Here is a 24,727-nt window from a genome sequence, read left to right as displayed (position 1 = left end):
ATAGAATATACAGTTTAATACTCAAAAGAGCATTCTTAGCTGGAAATACAGATGGGTAGTCATCAGTGGACTGAAAATACACAAGTGCATGAATTTCACAAAGAGTATATATGAAGTGAGTAAAGAATGGGGAAGAATTTTACAGGAATGAGTCAAAAGTAGCTTGGTGAATTGCAGATTCTGTATGGGCCATGTAAAAAGGTAAGTTGGCTTCTTAAGTCTCATTTATTCTACCTATGGAGAAGTAACTCTATATCTTCCTTAGCTGATAGCTTTTTATGGACAAAGCCAAAAAACAAACTGGAATTCCTTCCCCCAGATAATTCAAAGACCTTAATAAAGTGATCAAAGATCTTAGAGTTTTGCTTAGGACATTATGCAGCATGAGAATAAGGAGGGAGGGATACTCCAGAAAGAGTAGAGCAGATGGAATTGTTCAGTCCCTTGAAACTCTAGTTTTGCACTATAAATAAGCACTTTTGTTTACTCCTTCTTAATTTACATATCTAAACTCTCCAAATTAATTTATCATCTTAATGTACTTTCCCAAAGAGACTTCTGTTTGAGAAGCAGGTATTTTCCTTTGAGATCTAATGATTGACTCTATGATAACCAATTGATTTCATATGGATAATTCTTCCCAAGTCTATCTGCCTTTGTTTTGCTGAACAGATAGCAGATTTTTATTTGGAGAAGAATGTCCAAACTTTGCCATCTACACTGATAGATTTTTCTCCCCAAATATCAGTTCTCTATTGAAGTTTGCCCTTTCCCCACCAGGGTCTTTTTGATAAGACCCCAGCTCCTCAACTTTAGGTTGCATTTTCTTTTTAATGGTCATCTGGACATCCACTGTCTGGAATTCAGGACTAGAGCTACTCTATTCTTAAGGGTCACCAGCTTAAATCAAGCATCACCGGAGTACTTTATTTTCACTCAGTTTCAAGGTTTACTTGGCTTTTTATTTTCATGTATCAACAGTTCATTACTCCTAAGACTTCCTGCTCCTTTGTTTAAAATCTGAGTTTTCCTTTTGGTAGGATTTTACTTTTTAATAAAGACTACCAAACTGACTTTTCAGTAATTCATGTCATCTTCTAGAACTTTCCTTTCACCATTGTTATCCTTATCATTGCTAAGGTGCTATTTTTGCCTACTGTCTGACACAACTTGAAACAAGAGCCCAACTATCCTTCACTTATCATAGTATACACAAGGTAACTTTATTATGCAAATGGAGCCATCATTTAGCAAATATTTACTAGCTCCCTATCATGTCACCTGGTTTAGGACCTGGGCATGTGTCAAAAAAAAAAAAAGACAATCTCAGCCCTCATGGAGTTTAGACTAATTTGTAAGACAAACATGAATTATATAATTCATGTTTTTATTTATGATTGGAACAAGTATTAATGCAAGAAAAGCACTAGGGATTAATAAGGAGACAGGACCTAGTTTGAGGAGATAGTGCTCTCAGAGCTGTAAATTTCCATAAATATATAATGAGAAATGAAAATTATGAGTCATATACCCTACATGGATTTTCCCAATGGGGATATGGAGTGAGATACAATAGCGGCATTTTTGACATCAGTAACACCATTATGAAGTTCAAAGTGACTTGTCAGATTAAGCATGGGACACACAGCATGTGCCATGATGGGTTAGAAAGGTATTTGTTTGAATAGAGTTCTCAGAGAAGACTGATAAATGACTTACAGCTACAGATCAGTATTTTGTTCTTGTTTTCTCTTGATTCTGTCACTACCTTTTTGACTGTGGGCAAATCATTTCATTCTCATCATTACAATAGGAGGCTGAGTCAAACCTGTGAGTTGTGTCAGCATCTGCCATCTTGGAGCCTCCTAAGCACCAGTTTAGCAGGATTGGAAAAACAAACCTGTTTTGTCCATTCAGTGCTACCACCCTTTCACTATAGCCAATAATAGTTTTAGAAATAATGTAGTTCTTACCTTTTATGAATATTTGCCCAAGATGCATTGATGTTCTCTGTTATCATGTGTACTTTTCTGGTGTCATCTGAAGAATAATCCCGGAGAAGTTTCAGCGCCAAGTCATTTGCCACATCTATGTTTATCTGCCATTGACGGAGGTCTTTGGCCAACTGCTATAGATGTATATGGGAAATAGAATGAAAGTCAGGTTCTTTTTCTGAAATCTATAGGTGGACTTTCTTCAAATAGCTTCTGAAACCTTAGGTTAGATATGTCTTCAAGATTGTTTTTAACCTACTATATGATTTAGTAAACCATGACAGTATAAGCTAACCTCCTTTTCATGACAAAACTTTTCAAATGCAGCAGCTAGAGCAATAACCAGTTTTAAGTATTTCAATTTAGTACCAATTAATTGGAAATAAAGTGAGCTTAATTGTTTTTATCACAGGAGAGAGCAAAGTATAAAAACAAGTTTCTATATAATCGTTGTGCATGTGACACATAACAAAATTTGAACAGAAAATTTTTTTTTCATGCATTTCTCTTCTCTTCATTAACTTGTTGAATTGTTTATGTAATTAGTGCCATCTACTGGTATTCAACTAAACCTGCATACAGGAAATATTGACAAAAGGACAGTGCCATTATTCTAGAAACAAAAATTTTTAAAGGACTATAATATTTAAAAAATATTTTACTTTAAAATTAGAACAAAAATCAAAATATAGGAATCATGCTAAACAAAATCATCTATTTTTCTCTTTGTTTGTCTTTGACAATCGAGTGTTGTCCAATTAGCCATTTTATTACTGGAAGAACATTTCAAAGAAAGAAGTCAACCAATTAATTATAGGTGTAGCCGGAAGCATATCAGCTTGAAACTTCTATTAAACACTTTTGCAAGTAGGAGGCTTTTAAACATTGAGATAATATTATATTGTTAAGGTAGTTATATCAAATTCAATATGGTGGATTAAGCTATTGATTCATGGGCAGAGAAATAAGAATGAGCAATTTAAAGAGCAGACAGAATAAAATGATTTATAGAAAAGAAAATATTAACTTTCAAGTAATAAAAAATAGAGTATTAAATATGTGAGATACAATTTAACACCAATTAAATTAACAACAACAACAAAAAAAAACCCAAAGTCAGAAAGACTGGGAAAATTAGCACATTTATGTACTATTGCTAGGAACAGTTTCTATTAGGACAATTGGGCAATAGATCCCAAGTGATATACAAATGCTTAATCCCACTGACCCAATAATCTCACTTTTTAAAACTTATTTTAATAAAAAATTTTAAAAATGATAAATATACTATAAAAATAAAGATCTTTGTAAATCAAAATCACAAAAAAGGTAACTTTAATATTTAAATAGGAGATGTTAAATGCATATAATACATTAATGCAAGTCTCAATAATAGTAAATGTGCACAGTAATCATTATAAAGGGAACAGTTTTCTTGTGCAAAAAGCAAAAAAAAAAAATTATTTACATTGTGTGTTATAACCTAAAAAACAAAACGTAGTCATGAATTGGAAGGAAAACAGAAGCTGAAAAAAACTACTGTTTCTGAAAAGAGAAATCATTTTTTGTTTTCATAGCTGTTGTTTTGTGTTAGTATGATGTTAATATAATAAGAATCTAACATTGGTACTTTCAGTATAGTTTCAATGGATTTGATTGGACTTCTATCCCTTAAAAATACATAATATGTATTTAATCTGACATTTCTTAGTTAACTAGAACATTCCATTTTAGAATTAAACTAAATGACAATGTTTACTGCATTTTAGACCCAGATTATCAAACCAAGAATCTAAAGTTGAAAGCAAGAAAGAGTTTCTATGGCACAGAGCACAGTTGCTACTATTACAATGCAACTAAAATTTATCTGTGGAAAGCCTTCTTTTCCTTCCACACTTACATGAAGCACCATAACTGCTGTTTTATTTTTTTAAGCTTTATTTGTTCTTTTTATATATACATGATAGTAGAGTGCATTTTGAGCTATTATATATACATGTAGTACAAGCATGTGTAATTTTTGTGGTTGTACATGATGTGCAGTTTCACTGGTGGTATATATGAGCATAGGAAAGTTATGTTCAATTCATTTTACTGTCTTTCCTTTTCCCATCTCCCCCTTCTCTTCATTCCCTCTTGTCTAGTCTAATGAACTCTATTCTTTCCTCCTCCCTTTATTGTGTTACACAGCTCCTATTTTCTACTTTTCAGACTCCTGAGTGATTCAAAAGTCCTTCTGAGGTTGCATAACCTTCAAAGTCTTGTGTTTCCTGAAAAATTCCTTCTGAACAAAATTATGTCTCCTTTCTTTCTCTTTCTCAGAAACCTAAAGTGTAAATAATGTATAGTAAGACAAGGAAGACTGATCAACGCTTATTATCTAGAGGGTGGTATTTGCATTTTAAAAGATCAGCTTTTATCATCTATAGCATAAATCTCCACAGAACTGTGACCAATATACTGTTTACTGTTTCCCAAGGAAACTTCTTTAAGAAAAAATTTAGTTAGAGATGGACACAACACTCTTATTTATTTATTTTTATGTGGTGCTGAGGATCAAACCCAGTGCCTCATATGTGCAAGACAAGCGCTCTGCCACAAAGGCACAATCCCAGCCCAGGAAACTTCTTTTTAATAAAGATTTATAGACAGCTGTGACAGTGCACAACTGTAATCCCAGCAATTTGGGAGGCTGAAGCAGGAGCATTACAAGTTCAAGGCCACCTCCTGCAATTTAATGATAACCTAAGCAATTTAATAAGACCCTGTCTCAAAATAAAAAATAAAAAGGGCTGGGGATATGGTTCAGTGGTTAAGAATCTCTTTTCAACCCCCAGTACTTTACCTGGTAAAGCATATAAAAATGGTAATAAGTATATAATTAAAATCATTTACTTAAGCAAGTTAAATAATCTTGGATGTTACCCTTCACTCATGAGTTGCTATTTAAGCAGACTAGATAGAAAAGGATACACTCTTTGAATGGTTTCATGGACATATACATATTTTCAAACATATGAAGCTACTTTTATTAAACATGGACTGTATTTCTCTGTATCACTTATACCTCAATAAAGCTGTTGAAAATTTTTAAATAGGAGAATGTGACAATGAGTCTTAAATAAGTCTGTAGATCATAAAAATACCTAGATGTATAAATTGCAAGGTACACTAGGATTTTCCAAAACCTCTGGATGAAATAGCAAAATTAGTGATGTCATAGTAAAAACATGAAGCTTGATTTCAAAACAAAACTTTTTGATACATGCTTGAAAGGCAAAAATGAATGTTCCATGTATTTTTCTCTAAAATTGTACTCACAATAAAAGTTAAAATTTTTATACCAAGAAAATCTTGGCTGAGCACTAATGGTCACTGAATAATGCCCAGTTTTGTGAGGATGTGGGATTAAAAAGAAAATCTCTCACTGACCTTGACTAACATTGAGAGCACTAAGACCCTTATGTAAACACAAAGGTTGTCAACCAAAGCTTTCTTTTTTTCTCTTCTTAAAGACATTCACCAGAACAGACTGGTTTCCCTTCCTTCTAAGGTAATATCCTGACTACTGTGGGTTTTACCCAAGCAACATTCAAGGAACCATGACCTTGACTAGCTTTGCCTACCACTGTGAAATTTACTACTGGGATAACTCCAGACCTCAGAAGGAGTGTAAATTCAAAAATACAATAGACTTCACACACAACCTTTTTTTCTTTCTGAATTCCATTTACAATGGTGTACTCTATGGGGAATTGTTTGTGTTGTGATCATGGTGTGTGAAGAAATTTAAAATACTGTGAGCACTAGCCTATAAAAAAGATGACTTTGTGGGTGTATTTGTGTGTTTCCTATGAAGAACATAAAATGTAAATTCCCCAAAGATTGTATTTCTGACCTAGAGAGAAATAATTCATATTCATACCTAACTTGATGCAGCTGCAATACACTTGGTATTTATCCACACTATTTTAGGCAGAAAAATACTTGTGGACAATGAGACAACCTTAAGCAATTTCAAGAATTTTGAGGGGTTTTTTTTCCCTATTTTAATGTTTAACTTATCTCACTTTAAAATTTGCAACAATTCTTTTTTATGTATATTGACTACATGAGAGAAAAGAAAGGAAAATGAACCTATTGAGTTTGAATTCTGGCTTAATAAATTAGTAATCACATGACATGGGAACATTAATTATCTATGCCTTAGTTTCGTTTGTTAATTGAGAATATTAATAGACACCTTAAAAGAAGATTATCGAGATTAACTAAGAAAATTCAGGGAAAACACAGAGATGTCTGGCAAACTGAAAGAATTAAATAAATATTGGTTATCATTACTACTCATTGTTTAATAGACATTGTCTATAAATACAGCAGCTCTAAAAGATTCCCTTTAACTTAGAAGTATGAGCACATGCTAATTATTATAAAAGGGAAAGAAATTAGTAGAGCAAGTGAATGGGGGATGGAGGGGAGAAAAAGGAAGGTACTAGGGAAGGAGTTTAAGCAAATTACCTTATGTGCATATATGGGTATGGCATAATGAATCCTATTATTATGTATAATTATAATGCCCAATAAAAATAAAACAAGTGAGTGCATGGCCATATAATTACAATTTTAAGGTTGAGTTTTATTGCAAGTTTTTCTTATAAAAAGTGTTTTGGGATATTCATCTACTAGTGAAATAAATGTTTGTTCTGGGTGAACTAGCTTTTTAAAATTTTTAATGACTGTCTCAGAAGCTTCATGAAAAGCAGTTAAGAGTAAGAAAAAGGCAACTTCCCAGAAGCCACCTTTAACCATCTCCTTGCAGTTTGATCTTAAGGAAGTCATTAACCTTGTGAGTTCCAGTTTCGTCAGATGTAAAACAGTAACATAGTTACTCTGCCTATGCCTTAGGAGTCAAAATAAAAATCAAATTGCTTGGAAAATTATAAAACAGAATTGTAACATATTTATGGATACTAACTTCTATGTATTATATTGGATTTCTGTCATTTTGCCTTGGATAATGTGTTTGCATATATGAACTAAGGAAATTTAGCTTTGTGAACTAACAACTAAGAATTTATTAACTCAGATCCATTTTCTGTTCACTCTCTACTCAGTACTGTGGAGAAACTAAACCCTATAGGGGATCAGAATTTCCCAGGATCTCTTGCTAGCTAGCATATTGGATCAGACCAATGAGAGATGCTGGCAAGAGATACTGTAACAGTTGTCTTCTTTATGCTTTGAATATAACCCTTGCTGCTGTGCCACTACAGCTTATTTTTAAAAGGCCTTTTTTCTTCCCCCCACCCTCTCTCCCTGTTCTTCCATAATCTCTCCCCCTTCTTAATCTCAGGGGAAAGAAGACTACCTTTCTTCCCCATCCTAGACAGTTATCTTTCCTTGAGTACACATCCACCATAGGAAAGAAGTAATCCAGACTTTGGGAATGGCACCAGAAGATCTCAGAAAAGACTAGTTCCTAAATTAACAAGTGAATTACAACTCTGGATAGAAAATGAGTGGAATATAGCTTTATAATCACCTCTTTAAAAACTTCCTGTTCTGGGCTGGGGTTGTGGCTCAGTGGTAGAGCATTCACCTAGCACGTTTGAAGCCCTGGGTTGGATCCTCAGCACCACATAAACTAAATAAATAGTTTTTTAAAAAGTTAAAAAAAACAACAAAATTCCTGTTCTCCCATGGGCAGAATCACAGCCTCTGGGACAGGAGTCCCCTGTGTTTCTCCTTTGCTAGCAAAGCAATAAAACTTCTTTTTCCTTTTTCTCAAAACCATGTCCTGGTTATTGGATTGGCATCAGGGCCAAGGACCAAGCTTTTGATAATAATAGAAGAGCAGGATAAATGGTGAAACTAGAGAATTTCTCCCCTGCTCTCTCCATTTGGGCAGTGTTTCCTTTGTGTCTCCATTTTCCACTGGTCAATCCCTCCCTCCATGATATTTGCTGAGCAGTCTTCACAGTGGTTGAGTTAGCACCAGATAGTTGTGGTTTCTGGGCTTTGATATTACTTGGCCCTCCAGCCCTTGATGTAACAGATTCCTGAAGCTGCTAAATTTAGAATTGCCTCACTATCTCCTGTTATATTTTTTAGCTCCTCCATTACCCATAGAACCAGTCTTCCATATTAAATTCCTTTTGTTTGAAATACCTGGTGTGGTTTGCAGATTGAACCCTGTTGATATGAACTAAAAGAAATCTCATTAGGAATTCCACAGGGGTAATTTCATATATCTAGCATTGATTTCATGAAATATCAGAATTTCTATTTTGCATCCTTCTCTAGTTTCAGAGGAAGAGGTGATTCTTCTGCTATTGGAAGTTGATTTCACCATCTGGGCACCCATCTATTCTGGGATCCTCCTCCATATACTCCCTTTCTCGATGTGTGTTCCAATTTCTTGCCTCTCTGCAGGGTCCTTCTTTACAGCCTTCAAATATGAGTGTCTCCTCTTAAAAAAAATAAAAAGAAATCTGGACTCTTATCATTTTCTTTCCTTCCATAGTCATACTCTTTAGAAAGTAAATATTCACTCATTGCCTTAACTTGGTTACATTTCTGCCACTCTAAAATTTCATCAAAATCAGGTTTCTTCCTTTGCTGTTCCACTAAAACTATTCTGATAGAAGTCACTGAAGCCCTTAATTCTTTACCACCCCCTGTATCCATGATCATTCCTATGTAACTAGGAAGCTGAATTTACTTTCCTGCCTTTAACCCTGAGTTTGACCATGTGACTTGCTTTGCCTAATCCTAATGAAAAGTTAATAGAAGCGACACAAGCACAGGCTTGAAATGTGTTTGTGCAATGAGACTATCCCTTTTGAACTTCCCATCCCTATAAGACAAACATACCATGTGTTAGCCTGCTCATCCCAAGAGGAGTATGGATGACATGTGGAAGCACAGTCACCTCAATCAATTCTGAAGCATGAAGTGCCACTCCACCCAAATTGTAAACTCATGGAAAGGCAACGCATCCTTACTGTTGTATGCCACTAGTATTTTCATTTTATTCCAGCAGTTTTTGTGATTTTTTATTTGTGCATAATTATACATAATAGTGGGTTTCATTGTGACATATTTGTATATGCACATAACATACTTTGATCAATCTCGTTCCCCAGTACCTCCCTTTGCTTTCCTTGCTCCTTTCCCCTAATCCTCCTCCACTACTCTAGTGGTCTTCTTTCTATTATTATTATTTTAATTAGTGCATTATAACTCTAAAAGCAGGATTTATTGTGGTATATTCATACATGAACATAGCATAATTTGATAAGTTTTATTCACCAGTACCTCCCGATGCCCTCCCTTTCACCCTCCTTCTCAATCCTTTTCCCCTCCTACATTGATCTTTATTATATTTTGTGAGGTCCCTTTTTTATTCTGTTTTTTTTTCCTCTAGCTTCCACATATGAGAGAAGACATTCAACCCTTGATTTTTAGGTCTAGCTTATTTCACTTAGCATGATGTTGTCCAGTTCCATCCATTTACCAACAAATGTCATAATTTTATTCTTCTTTATGGTTGAATAAAACTTTATTTTATATATATATATATATATATATATATATATATATATATATATATATATACACACACACACACACACACATACATTTTCTTGTCTTTATCCATTCATCTGTTGAGAGTCACCTAGGCTGGCTCCATAATTTGGCTATTACGAATTGTGCTTGCAGGATTTTTTTTAATATTTATTTTTTGTAGTTGTAGTTGGACACAATAACTTTATTTTATTTATTTATATATGGTGCTGAGGATTGAACCCAGGGCCTTGCACATGTGAGGCGAGTGCTCTAGTGCTAAGCCATAACCCCAGCCCTGCTTGTAGCACTTTTGGTGAGTTAAAAATATGTAATGGATTCAAATTTGCAATGGCCAATGCCTGTGTAACGATTTAGGCTCTCACTTACTTGATTCATTTGCAGCAGCTGGTGCTATTGACTACTGTCATTTCCTTAAAGTATTTTTTCCTTTCTTGGCTTCCTCTCTTTGGATTTCCTCTGTTCTCTTGTATGATTCAAGTTTTTCTTTTTTACCTGTCCCTTAAATATTACTGTTCTCCATGGTTCTGTCCCTGGCTCAGTTTTATATTCCCTCTGATTTTAAATTGATCCTCAGCTGAAGAAGGAGGACTGAAGAAGGAAGCAGGGAGCACACCCCTAAAGGAGGTACATCATAATTTTCCCTTATATCCAAATCTTCTACCTCCATTGTTACTACCTTATTTTAGGTCCCCTTCGTCTCTTGTTCATCCTTTTTACTTTTCTTTCCTTTTTTCTTTTGGGTACCAGGGATTGAACCCAGGGGGACTTAATCACAGAACCACATCCTCATCCCTTTTTAAAAATAATTTTTAATTGTAGTTGGAAACAATAACTTTATTTTATTTCTTTTTATGTGGTGCTGAGGATTGAACCCAGCTCCTTGCACGTGCTAAGCAAGCATTCTACCGCTGAACCATAAGCCCAGCCCCTCCTCAGCCCTTTTTACTTTTCCTTGTGAGACATGGTCTTGCTAAGTTGCTGAGGCTGGCTTTGAACTCTATTGCCTCAGACCCTTGAGTCCCTGGGATTGATTAGAGGCATGTGCCCAAACTTGCTTTCTCATCTCCATACAATTGTTTAAGTAGTCTTTTTGTAACACAAATAGAACTTCTGTTGCTCCTCTACGTGAACTCTTTCATTGTGTGTATAGTACATAGAAGACATGAAAGTTTAAATCTCTCTTCAGATCAGAAGGACTTCATTATATATAACTTTCATCTGTGCATCCACTTTAACCTTTTGCTCTCCTTTTCTCATGCAATCTCATAATTGTCCATGTGACAATTCAAAATCTCTGGAAGTTAAGGGACTTGTTCAAGATGGCATAGTCATGGGGAGGGAGGAGGAAGTGCTGGGGAGTGATATTGGCCAAATTATATTGCGTACATGTACAAATATGTAACAACAAATTCCATCAATATGAACAAGTGTAATGCACCAATAAAAAATGTGAAAATAGAAACAAAAGATGCATAGTAAGAGAGGCAACATAAAAATGCAGTTCTATGGATTCTCAATTTGGGGTTCAATCTAGTTGGAGATATATTTTCATATAAAGGAATTTAAGAAAAATAATTTGGTCTTATATAACTTAATTTTGAAGAATATAAATTCTCTTCTTGATGATCATTCTATGATTGGAAAATTATTGTATACAAATAAGACATTTCCTAAAAAAGGTAGCAGAAAAAAATATATTTGGTTTATAAAAAATATCACTAAATAATTTAGCCCTAAGATTGAATTAATGTTCTTTCTATAAATCTTTACTGGGAAAAGAAACAGAAATTTCTTTCTTCCTTGTGTGACTTAAAATGACCTATAAAAAGTCTGTATGTATTTATAATAGAAATGTTAAAATATCTGTAAGGAAGCTATTTCAAAAGTAAAACCTCCCACCATTAACTTCAAGACTCATCTATTAAACCCTTGACATTACCAAACAACTCTGTTTCAGAAGGTAACACTCTATAGAGGGGATAGTATTTAAGAAAATGGCCCTCATTTTCCAGCTTACTGGAAATGATTAATCTTTTCAATTGCTTTGAGGACTACATACCAACGTTGTTACTTTTTTGTCCTTTCAACAATGACTACAAGCTGAGAGCAGGCAAGTAAATGTGTTATCGGCCAACCCATTAGAGTTCCATTATTTTCTGTCTTACATGGCTTCATGTAATGAATTTTTATAATTAAACTAATGGCATACAATTTATTTTTCCCCCTCTTTACTTTCAGGCCCCATTTCTCTTCCAGCTTCTTTGGAATAAGTTTTATACAAAAAGAAGGGAGGAGAGTCCTCCAAGTGCTTCATTACCTTAATTTCATTATGACATTTTGGAAAGCATTCCCTTTATCTGGGCTCTCTTTAATTTACTGACTTTATTAAAAGGCTTAAGCAGTGTTGTAATTAACAAAACATCAAGCTACCCAAGGCATCTAAGAGTAGTCTAGTTGAGAGGGTGTGGAAATGGTTGGGTAGAAATGACTCCAGAGAGAATGCCAGAGGACAGATCTCTAGAAAGTGGTGGTAAACTGTATTATTGTTTACAAACACCAGTGCCTTTTAATTACAGGGGATTATACATCTGCACTTTAAGAAACAAGAAAATATTTGTAATCTTAATGACATGAAGATATCCTTTTAAAAGCAACTTTGTTGAATATAGTTCATAAACTATTAAGTTGATCAATTTAAAGTACAAAATTTTGTGGTTTTTAGTATATTCACACAGTTGTACAACCATCAACACAACCTAATTCTGGGATACTTTCTTCACTCCAGAAAGAAATCCTATGCCATTAACAGTTATTGTTCACCATCCATTGTCCCCTGCTCCCAGTGGTCCTCTGGGACTGATTTATGTCAATTAGCTTTATGTTTTTGAGGTTCAGCCATGTTATAGCATTTAATTTCTTCTCATTGTCAAATCTTCCACTGTTGGAAGTACCACATTTTTTATCAGCCAAAAATCATTTGGGTTGGGTCTACATTTTGGCTATTATAAATAATGCTGTCATGGATATTTGAGTGAAGGATTTATATCTCTATATTTTCATTTTTCTTAAGTATACACCTGAGAGTAGAATGGTTATGTCATACAATAATTCCATGTGTAGTTTCTGGAAATTGCTAGTTTTCCAAAGTGTTTTCACAATTTTAAATTCCCACCAATAATGTATGAAGGTTCCAATTATTCTATACCATCAACACTTGTTATTATCTGGCTTCTTGACTTTAGCCATCTTAATGGTATAAAGTGGTATTTCATTGTGGTTTTCTTTTTGTTGCTGACCTTAAGGCAAAGCATTCAGAGTTTCATTCCCATGTTAGCTATGGATTTCTTGTAGTTGCCCTTTTTTTAGTCTGAGGAACTCCCCTTCTGTATTAGTTCCCTAAGTCTGCTATAATAAAGTGCTACAAACTGAGCGCCTCAAAACAACACAATTTTACAGTCTCAGAGTTTTGAAAGCAAGATCCAAAATCAAGCCTCTGTGCTCCTATTCCAACAAGCCATGTTCCCACTAGTAGTTTAGTATCCTTCCTTGTTTCTCCCTATCTTCTGGCAGTGACCATATATCCTTGGTATTTTTCTGGCTTGCAGCTCTGTCACGCCAATCTCTGCCTCTATTATCATATGTTGCTGTCCACATTGTATGGCATTCTTCTCTTTTCAAAAATTAGTGTATCTAAAGAGTTGTCTGTCAATTTTATTGATCTTTTCAAATAATAACATTTTGGTTTTGCTGATTTTCTCTACTGTATTTATTTTCTCTACTTCATTTAACTCTAGTATTTATTGTATCCTTCTGATTGCTATAGATTTAATCTTTCTCTTTTTTTCTAGTTTCTTAAAGTAAAAGGTTAGGCTATTGATTTGAGATCTTTCTTCTTTTTAAACATAGTTACATATAGTTACACGTTTTATTTTAAGCATTGCTTCGGCTACCTCTCATAAAGTTTTGAATGTTTTATTTTTATTTATTCTTTTTTTTGAATTTTTTTAATATTTATTTTTTAGTATTCGGCGGACACAACATCTTTGTTGATATGTGGTGCTGAGGATCGAAGCTGGGCCGCACGCATGCCAGGCGAGCGCGATACCGCTTGAGCCACATCTCCAACCTGGGGTAGTTCTATTTTTAATTTTTAAATGCTCCTCCCTACTGTTTTTCACAGTAACTGAATTAACTTACATTCCCTCCAGCAGTATGCAAGGATTCCCTTTTCTGTAAATCCTCACCTGCACTTATCTTTTGCCTTTTTGATCATATTCACTCTAACTAGAGTGAGGTGATATCTCATTTTAGTTTTGATTTGCATTCCCCTAATATTTAATGATGCTGAACATTTTAAAATTTCCTATTGGCTATTTGTATGTGTTCCTTTGACAAATGTCTGTTTAGGGTGATTGCCCATTTTTAATTGGATTATTTGTTGTTGTTTGTTGTGGTTGAGTTGTCCGAGTTCTTTATATATTCTGGATATCCTTTTGTCAAATGTAGAGTCTATAAATATTTTTCTCTCATTCTATAAGTTGTCTTTTCACTCTATTGTTTCCTCTTATTTATTCTTTCTTGAAGTACTTTTACTTTTGGTTTTCTTCTTTGACCTTTGGCTACTTAAGTATATGTTATATGATTTTATCACATTTGTAAATTCTTTTTCTTTTTTTGATACTGGAGATTGAACCCAGGAGTGCTTAACCACAGTTGCTTAAGACCTCACTAAATTGCTGAGGCTGAATTTGAACTTTTTATCTTCTTGCCTCAGCCTCCTGAGCCACTGGGATTACAGGTGTGTACCACTATGCCTGGCTATAAACTCTTAAATTATTCTACTGATTTTTAATTTCATTCTACTGTAGTTAGAAAAGTCTACATTATATGATTTTAATGCTTGTGAATGTATTGAGAAGTATGGCATAGTATATTGTCTATCTTGGAAAGCATTTCTTGTATAATTGAGAGGTATATGTATTCTGCTATTATTGGGTGGATTGTTGTATAGATGTCTATTAGGTCTTGTAAGTTAATAGGTTTTTCATATTTCCATTTCCATGTTGATTTGCCTAAATGTTCTATTCATTATTAAAAATGAGAAATGTCCAACTATTTTTGTTGAATTGTCTGTTCTCCCTTTAATTCTGTCAGTTCTTGTTTCATGTATTTTCTTAATTCTCTTTTTGTTTCTAAGATTGAATTATCCCTATTGACCTCTCATCAAGTTTGCTGATTATTTCTTCTGTATTCAGCCAGTTCATCCCTGTTTCTGAGACTCCCTAATGAAAATTTCATTCTAGTTATGATTTTCAACTTCAGAATTTCAATTTGGTTGTTGTTTATAAATTCTGTCTCTTTATTTATACTCTCTATTTGTTAACACAAGCATACTGTCTTTTGTATCTCCTAGGAATATGTCAGAGCTTGTTCATGTCCTCTGTGGACACTTAATTGTTCATATCTTCATTTAATTTTTTTTCTTCTCAAGACACATGCTTATTTCAACTAGCAGTATAGCCTAATGAAGGTGCTATGTAAAATAATTGCTACTGATTCATTTGGACAATCTGGCTGTACAACTTTGCCTGGGGAGTTAGCTATACGTTAGGGAAAATAATGACAAGGTTCTGTGCATAGAATTTTTCTAGGAAGCTGCAAGACAGATCTAATAATGATGATGTTCTAGGGATACAATAGGCCTTTTTGGGGAACTCCAAGCCTGTCTACATTCTCTGGTGGATACAAAGATGCTAATTTTCATAATTTCCATGGATATAAGTCTCCTGACTTTCAAGACTACTATAGAGCTGGGAGAAAATGATGGGGAAAGGCCAAGGTAAAGAATCTCAAACGTTGCTGTTCTTACTGAAGATTAATAGGTCAGAAATTGTTGGCAGTCCTTTGGTTAATTTCAAGAGTTCAGAAAAGATGATTTTAACAATATTTTCCAGCATTTTCATTGTTGTTGTGGACAAGTGGATTTCCAGAGTGACATATTTTCATGCATGGAATAAGTTAAACTGTGAAAAACAAACTATGAAAAATATGGTACAATCAAGGCCTAAAGTAATACAAGACATGATGACTTGCCATTGAATATTTATACAATAGAGCAGCACCAGCGGGATACTAGCCCATTACTACTTATGCTCTACCAGTGATGTAGAATGTGCTCTCCTTGTATACCTTGAGAAATTTCATAGTACTTTTACTCTTTTTTTTTTTTTTTTGGTGGTGGGGACCGTTTTTGGGGATTGAATTCAGGGTCTTTTAACCACTGAGCCACATCCCCAGCCCTATTTTGTATTTTATTTAGAGACAGAGTCTCAATGAGTTGCTTAGCACCTCACTTTTGTTGATTCTGGCTTTGAATTCACCATCCACCTACTTCAATCTCACAAACTGCTGGGATTACAGGCATGTGCCACCATGTCTGGCCTTAGTATTTTTTTTTTTAATTTTGTACTTATAAATGGACAGAATTCCTTTATTTTATTTTTATGTGGTGCTAAGGATCAAACCCAGTACCTCACACATACCAGGCAAGCACTCTGCCACTGAGCTACAGCTCCCCCGGCCATATACTTATACTCTTAAAGTATGTTTTAGCTTATTGATTCTTTCTCTTTAATCATGTTGAAGCTTTAGGGGAAAGCAAAAGGGAATTTAAAAATGCATGAAGAAATGATAGGTCCTAGCAAGATTTCTGATGTTTGCTATTATTGTATAAGAAATCCAAACCTCAAATTACTAATGTAGGTCAACTTGCTGATTTAATTTTGTATAACTGTAAAAAAATAAACAAAATCTACAAAACAATAATTAAGCTTCCACAATTATACCTGTCTTTAAGGCAGATAGGATATCATATAATACCATCCATCCCTCCAAAAATAATTAAAAATTCAAGGCTTTACTTCCATTTTTGAAAAAGAATTTCCCCCTGATTACTTTCTTTTCTAGTAAAATAATTTGAGATCCTCAAATAGCCAACATACTATATATAACAGTTCTAGCTTGAAAATTAATTATTTGATTACAATATATCTAAGTTCTGATTCCCTAAAGAATGTCTTCAAAACAGAGATTTTGCAGCCTTGGAAATGTTTATTTAATAATTTGAAAATTATTGGATTTCTTGCTTCAAATAGTTTTAAGTATTATATAGCCAAATCGGCTAGGCTCAAACAAGACTTCACTTCTCTATTGAATTCATGTACTCTTAGTTCAGCCAAGCAGAAAACAGTTAATGCCGTCATGTTTGAAAAGCTTTTATGCTGAATTTGACACAAAAGCAATCACAAAGCAGACAAAAAAGGAATTTCTCTTTCAAAAGCTGAAAGGAGAAAAATAAATGAAAACTCTGAGCCTGGGCAAATCTCTCTTGACACTGGAAACGAAAGTTTAAAATTATGATGAAGAAATAATTTTTCCAAAGAATTCATTGCCAAGTTTGGACCAATCTTAATATCCTAGGGAACGGGTTGTGAACTCAACCAAGATTCTGCCAAATTAAATAAATCCCATGATGACCACTGCTGGCAGTTTTAGGAACCAATGGCATACTATTTTTGCCTCTTATCAAAGTTCTAAATGGCACTATCTCTCATGGGATTTTGTCATGGCCTGTTGGCAGGCATTTTGATTAGGAGGGAAATCTTGTATGTTTTGCCCTAACATCTGTCTTCTATCTCAAAAGAACATTATTGTATCAGGTTTGTGGAGGAGATCAGATGAAGACTTGTGGTTGACAAAATTAAGTATTTTCTAATTCATGTTTTTTTTTAAACTTAAGGATTATATGGCAAATAAATAAATGATAAATATGGATTTTTCTTAAGAACCTACACATTACTAATTGACATAATGGGCCATCTGCATTCTGTTAGGTAAATTAGGACTCTCCTGTTGCAGTTTCTTTCTATCCTGTCCATGGTTTTAAGATAGGTTTTTCCCAGATGCCATCTCAGATTTGATTTCTATTATGCAAATGGATTATTATCATTCCTATTTCTTCTCTACTATTTTTTCTTACCATATGAAGAGTTTTACAAAATGTCAAACTAGTAAGGAAATAAAAATGGGACTTAATGCTATAAAATTAAAAATATTATTAAAAGTTTTGTAGCAATTTTGATAAAATTTATGCCATAATGCTGAACTTACAAATCAAAATTAAACATTTTACCTACATTATTAGGAAAATTAAAATATATGTAGATAAGAATTAGAAGAGATTATAGATAAAGATTAGCAATTATGGATCATTAATACATCAGGATTCTTGGTGATTTTTTAAGGTTCAGGTATGGTGATTAGTCTAGATTATTAAAGGGTGTAACAATGCTGGTAGTTGTCTTTGACACTATTTCATTTTTGCTCATTAGTGACAGGGTAGTCATCAGTGATAATTCTTTTTTTTTTAAAGAGAGAGACAGAGAGAATTTAATATTTTATTTTTTAGTTATCGGTGGACACAACATCTTTGTTTGTATGTGGTGCTGAGGATCGAACCTGGGCCACACGCATGCCAGGCGAGCGCACTACCGCTGAGCCACATCTCCAGCCCCCAGTGATAATTCTTCAGGGAGGATATCTGCTGCAATCACAGCTCTCCAACTCTGATGAAGCCCACAGTCTCTCTTGCCAGTCTCAGGCACACAGGCTCAGAGAGAATTTATGAGGAAGGAAATCCTGGTCAAATTCCCCAATTTCACATCATGTCTGTTTTTACTTTCTTCCTTAAATAAAATTATCTAAGTGATAATCCTGCTAATATCACTCAGTAGTGAAAATATATCAAACATAAAGACCAGAGCTTATTTTGTTTGCCCCCAAAATTAAATTCTAAGAAGAATTTTAAAATACCAATTTCATTTAAAATAGAGCAATTGGGACTTTCATGGTAGAAAATAATACAAAAACTTTCCCCTGCCTGTTTTCTCTACCTACTGGCTTATGTAAGTAATACAATATGATCTTATCTGTCAATTAATAATTACAATTGTCTTTCCTTTAGGCCCTCATGGTGTTTTCTCAATTTGTTTTAGCCACACAGACAATAGGTGGAAGAGGAAATCTGTGAGATCATCTACAAGAGTAACTGCTATGTATTCACATCATAGCTGCGTTACTGAACCTTTCTAGCCTTGTTTTCTTATTTTCAAACAGGAAGAAGAATACTTTCATAAGGAGATTTTGAAAAGATGAAATAAACCAATATATGTGAAGTGACTAGCATAGTTTTTCACACATACCACTCACTAAAAGTAAGTATTAACATTAGGAATACTTTTGTTATTAGCATATGTCATTCAGGAAATGAATGGGAAGATCACAGCTTTTGTTATCTTTATCTGTCTTATGAACTTACATTGAATGTACAACAATATATATATATATATATATATATATATATATATAATTAAATTCCTAAATACAAAACACAAAATATCCATTTCTATAGAGAATGGTTGAGCCCTTTTTATAATGAAGTTTCAGATAGAACATTCTAGAGCATTTTGTTTTAAGTTTCAAAAGTTTGACAAGGATAGTAATTGTAATACAATACTGTTTTTGTTTTATGTATTTATTTAAAACATTTACATGGTTGAGAGTAAGATCGTTTTGTTTTCTTTCACAGTTCCTTTTGCCATTTTTGGTCTTATTGGAAGCCCTTACTCTTCTGAGAGCTATTAAATCCTAATCATCTTTGCCATAACTTTAAGATTCCCTTAGGTTAAGATTATTTCTCATTTGCCAATATCCAGGCTCCTCTATCCCTAATCAAATCTATTATTATATGCCTCTCGTCTTTCCTTTCCATCATCTATCTCTTCCAGGGCAAATTTGTTTTCCTGCTGATTCTTTCTCATCCATTACCACTTTAGTCTATGATTTGCTAAATTCATAGTATCCTGAATTTATGGAGCGTACCTTCTCGGTAAGACCAGATCCTTAGAGAATAACCACTTGGATTTTGTTTCACACAGTCAGACAAGGAAATAGGAAAATGATCATTAAAAATGACTAATGCAATATATGCTTATTCATATTAGTGAAAATAAGTATCTCATGAGAGAAAGAATTTTAGTCTACATAGATTTTGCTTCCAACAGAGCTAATGTTAAGACTTAAAATTCTATGTGGCCTTTTAATATTCGTATCGTATAAATGAAAATCTTGTTCTCATAGCAACTTAGATCCTTTGACAAAGTGGCTATGATACAGATTGGTTAAAAGCTCATCAATTACTCTTTATGAAAATAAGTTGGAAACATGCTCTTGTCAATGAGATATGGTAAAATTTTCAAGCTCAGCTAAAAGCCCCATGGATTGATTGACTAACTATATTCTCTCTTCCTCTCCTCCAGTGGCCTTGGGCAGCCATATATTTAATATTATAGTTTCCAAAATTTGGAAAAGCTTATCCCCAAGTGACCATTTGGACAGAGCTCCTAAAAAGGGCTTTTTAGCTTCCATTGGGCTATGACATAATCAAAGAGTGAATCTTATTATTCTTCATTGTATTTAGCTGTTGTCATTTCAGTGTTTATTTCTTATTGTAGCTTAGCATAATTTAACTTAATTTAGAAACAAAAACCTCTTAATCCAAGAAAACTATATGGTTTTCTTCTAAGATGGTATAATTAATATAAGATTCAGATATCTGATTAGCAAAAGTCCTTTTTTAACAGATACAAAAATCTGTAAAGGGTTTTGATCAAGTACTCAGTATGATCAACCTCCTATCATGCTTAAAATGGTAGGGGATTTTTGCTTAAAATTCCTTTACAGGTATTCATTTTCTAGCATTTAAGGTATTTTCTACTGATCTACAAATGCCACATTTGAAAGATTCAAATGCATGCAAAGCATCATCCATGGGGTTTTATAAAATATAATTGTTAGATAAATTTTACTTCCTTTCCCTTTTTCATATCCTAAGCAGTTCTAAACTATTAAGTAGATACATATCTGGTAAAGTTTGGGAGGAAACAAGGAAAAAGTGAAGGAAAAGAAATAAGGGAAGAATGATTTGGGCTTGAGGTCAGAGAATGGGAAGAAAAAATCAGAGTACACCTTATTCCTGCCTTGTGCTATAGCCACTTCTCCATTTAGGCCCTCAAATAAGGTAAGGAGTAGATTTGTTATTTGTTTTTCTAGGAAGGAGTTAAATCCAAATAGCTGACTTCATGCTACTAACTAAGTGTGGTATGCACATCAATTTTGAAGTGATCTTAAAATATAGTTCAATATAAAAACTATTCTACTCTACCCAGATAAAATAAAATCAATTTAAGATTGATATTAGTCATCAATTTTCCACTTATCTCTATTATGACTCAAAAGTTACTTCAATTTAAATGTATTTTTCCTTTAATACATTTATATTTAAAAATCATTAATATTTAATCCATGGCATAATTTTACTCAGTTTACCAGTATTTTATTTTGAGAATAAATCTTTGATACTAACCTTGGTCTCAGTGATTTTCTTTTGGATTGTATCCATTATGTAAGGACCTTCCTTCCATGATTCAAGTTTGGCTCTGGCCTGTCCTAAGACTTGCTCAGCTTCTTCCTTAGCTTCCAGCCATTGTGTTGAATCCTTTAACATTTCATTCAATTGTTGCCTCCGATTCTGAAGGTGTTCCTGTACTTCATCCCACTGATTCTGAATTCTTTCAACTGTAATGAAAGGAAAAAATGAACACTAATAAATAATAGTCTGGAGAAGACATTTTCAGTTTAACATCCAAACATTATCTCATGTTTATATTGCTCATTGAAAAACATTGTTCATTGCATTAAGACTAGGACAATAGATAAGATTCCTTACTTTTTCACATGCTAAACATGATTTCTGTTAAATTATCTTCCTGAAGATGACCTAGAACACATATATGTGTGTATACACATATATATGTTTATATGTATTCATATAAATTTTTAAAACATTTTTTAGTTGTAGATGAATACAAAACCTTTATTTTATTTATTCTTATATAGTGCTCAGGTTTAAATCCAGTGCTTCACACATGCTAGGCAATCTCTCTACCACTGAGCCACAACCCCAGCACCTATATGTATAAATTTCAACTATTTTGTCAATTCCCAGAGTCAAATATGAGTCATCATTTAGAAAGGTTCTACAGCAGAATGCCCAGATTTCCTCACCATTACTATTCATTAGCCCACTTTTTAGTACTAGAGTTTGCATTTTATTGCCTGAAGGATTTTGGATGGCAAAGCAAATTCTTGTGGTAACAGAAATCCAAGTGGCAGGGTAAACATATTGAAGTTGATATCGCCTCACCATGTCCTAGGAATAGCCTATCACTAATGACTGATTATAGGAATTTGGGTATGGACACTCTTATGCCCTTATGGGAGATAACTCTGAGGCACGTGTCTTCCAAGGGATCTAGAGTTTCCCTGGAGGGAGAAATTTGCAGTGGCTTACAGTGGTAGCTGGTTGATAATGGACCATCTTTTATTGGCTACCTTGCTTCCTTGCTTTAGTGTTCTCACTTCCTCACTCCTCTGATATTTCCCTTACCTCCTAAATAAACCACTTTTCTTAGAATCTTCTGAGGAAACTCAAGAGTAGTTAGGTGTATTGGAAACTTCTTTTAACAACATTAAAGAATTCATGTGGAGTACATTTTGTACAATCGGCTTATATTGAGGCTATTTTGGGCATCATTATGAGTCCAAGAGAAGTCCTTTAGATTTGGTTAAGAAATACTTTATTTAGAATATTAACAACAAATAGGATTACATTTTTTTCTAAACAACTTCTTTAAATTGGTATCAAAATAGAAATAATGCTGTAGAAAATAAACAAAATTACCAACCTCTTTATCCTTTAACAATAAAACCTAACAGAGATTCTAGATTCTTCCCTAACCCTCATCTAACATATATATATATATATATATATATATATATATATATATATATATATATATATATATATATATATATATATAGTGTGTGTGTGTGTATGTGCGTGCACGCACATACACACACACATACAGTTACAAATTTCCTTCATACATACCTTCTTCCCTTTTTCTAATGGAAAGCACTGCGTTTTTCCCCCTTCACGTCTTTAGTACACTGTATACAAATCTTCTGCCCCAAGTTTTGGTTTTACATTATAAATTCTACCCTGGAGAAAGATTAGTAACTAATATAAATTTGTTCACCTTACTCTCTATTTAAAACCTGCTATAGCTTGAGTATGGTTTGTCTTCACAACTCCTGTTGAGGCTTGCTCTACAAGAGAGCATTATTGGGAAGGGAGACACAGTGGAAGATGGTCATTGGTATACTCGTGAATTCAGTAATGCCTTTTTCAGCTGAGTGAACTCTTGCTCTCACCAGACTGAATTAGTTACTGTGAGAGTAGGTTGTTATAGAGCAAGACTGCCTCTCAAGTTTTGCCTCTGCTGTGGTTTGGTTCTTAAATGTCCCCCAAATGGTCTATGTGTTAAAGGCTTATTCCTGGGGCTAGGTTTGTGGCTCAGTGGTAGAGCACTCATCTAGCACGTGCAAGACCCTGGGTTTGATTCTCAGCACTGCATAAAAATAAATAAATAAAATAAAGGCATTGTGTCTGACTATAACTAAAAAATAATATTAGAAAAAAAGGCTTATTCCTCAGCCCATAACATTATTAGGAGGTATTTAATCTTTAGCAGGTGGGGTCTAGTGGAAGGAAGTTAGGTTCTTGGGGATGTGCCCTTGAAAGGGACATTGGAACTCTGCCCCTGCTACTTTATACCCACCATGAGGTAAATATCTTCCTCATGGCACTCTCCCTACCAGGATGTACTGCCTCATCACATGTCCAAAGGCAAAAGAACCAAGGGACCATGGACTGAAACCTCTGAAACCATGAGTCAAAATTAACCTTTCTTTCCCCTAAGTTTATTCTATCAGGTATTTTATTTTCACAGTGACTGAATGTTGAATAGAAAAGACTCTTTCACATACACCCATTTGCCCTTCCACTTTCCACCATGAGTTGAAATATCATGATATTCTTACTAGAAGCTGAAAAGATTTCAGTACCATACTCTTGAACTTCTTAGACTCCAGAATCAGAAGTCAAACTAAGCCTCTTTTATTTTGACAAATTATCTGGTTTTGGTGATTCTGCTATAGCAACAAAAAATATACTAAAAAAACCTTTTCAATATCTCCCCACTGATTCTGGTGTATCTTAGCTTTATAGACATATTCCTATTGTTTGGACTGTGTGATCTAAGAGGTTTATCTACAAAGGAATAAGTCACAACATAAGCAGGGTATAAGAAAACCACTCCAGAATATCCAAGAACCTTGTAGCCGTAGAGTTGTTAGAATGTCTAGACCAAAAGACAGGAGGGAAAGAAGAAGTGGTCAGAAACAAAGAATCATAATGAGAAACCACCTTGAGAAAAAGCAGTAACATTTTATCAAGAGACACAGTCAGCCTGTGGCAACCTCAGAAGTAGGGAATTAGGAGCATAAATATCCTGATCTCATTTTGCCTACTCTCTTAAGTTTCCTATTAGGGCTCCCCAGTGCCTAAACCAACTGGAAGCCAGAGAGCCTGGGAGCTCAATGGTGACACATGTCGGCCCCCCAGAATAGAGAGCAGGATAGAGAATGGCAAACAGAATGTACATAGCATAGTACCATGAAATTATGTTTCTTACTTCAGGATGTAAATAAACTCCTTTTAAATAAATCATGCCACCTCCATACAGTTATGAGAAGTTGAAAATGAGTTAAAGAATTACTTAAGATATTTTGTAAATAAGGATCAGGGCTACACAGACTCTACAAAACCAGTGATTGGGTCATGAAATCAAGAATCTGGTAATCAAGATGGGTATAACTGAATGGTTGGCACTCATTGTAGACTACTATTTTTATTGGGTTTATTTCTATTTGAGACCTTTCTGTGCATTAAGAAAGCAGTCAGTGTATTACATTCTGACTTTGGTTAACATATCAACTTGTGTTTAAATAGCAGTCTATAACCTTTGAACACCATTGTTTTGTTTATTATCATTACTGCTCCACTTGGTAGTGGGAAGCCCATTATAATTGAGGATTTATAGTTACTGATTAGTCTTCTACTT

At 34.1% G+C, this 24,727-nt stretch overlaps 1 protein-coding gene across 17 annotated transcripts in view; it reads right to left on the bottom strand.

The window, feature by feature from the left end:
* Positions 1-24,727, bottom strand: part of Dmd (dystrophin) — a 2,094,227-nt gene that overhangs the window by 534,735 nt on the left and 1,534,765 nt on the right. For all 17 annotated transcript variants that reach the window (XM_078034984.1, XM_078034996.1, XM_078034982.1 and 14 more), the window contains 2 exons: positions 21,067-21,278; positions 1,974-2,128 (listed from right to left, as the gene is read on the bottom strand). In XM_078034984.1, the coding sequence (XP_077891110.1) occupies positions 1,974-2,128; positions 21,067-21,278 (367 nt within the window). The remainder of the gene's footprint in view (positions 1-1,973; positions 2,129-21,066; positions 21,279-24,727) is intronic.

Source organism: Ictidomys tridecemlineatus, chromosome X, assembly GCF_052094955.1.
Source record: "Ictidomys tridecemlineatus isolate mIctTri1 chromosome X, mIctTri1.hap1, whole genome shotgun sequence".
Lineage (NCBI taxonomy): Eukaryota > Metazoa > Chordata > Mammalia > Rodentia > Sciuridae > Ictidomys > Ictidomys tridecemlineatus.
This window is presented reverse-complemented; position numbering and strand designations above follow the sequence as displayed.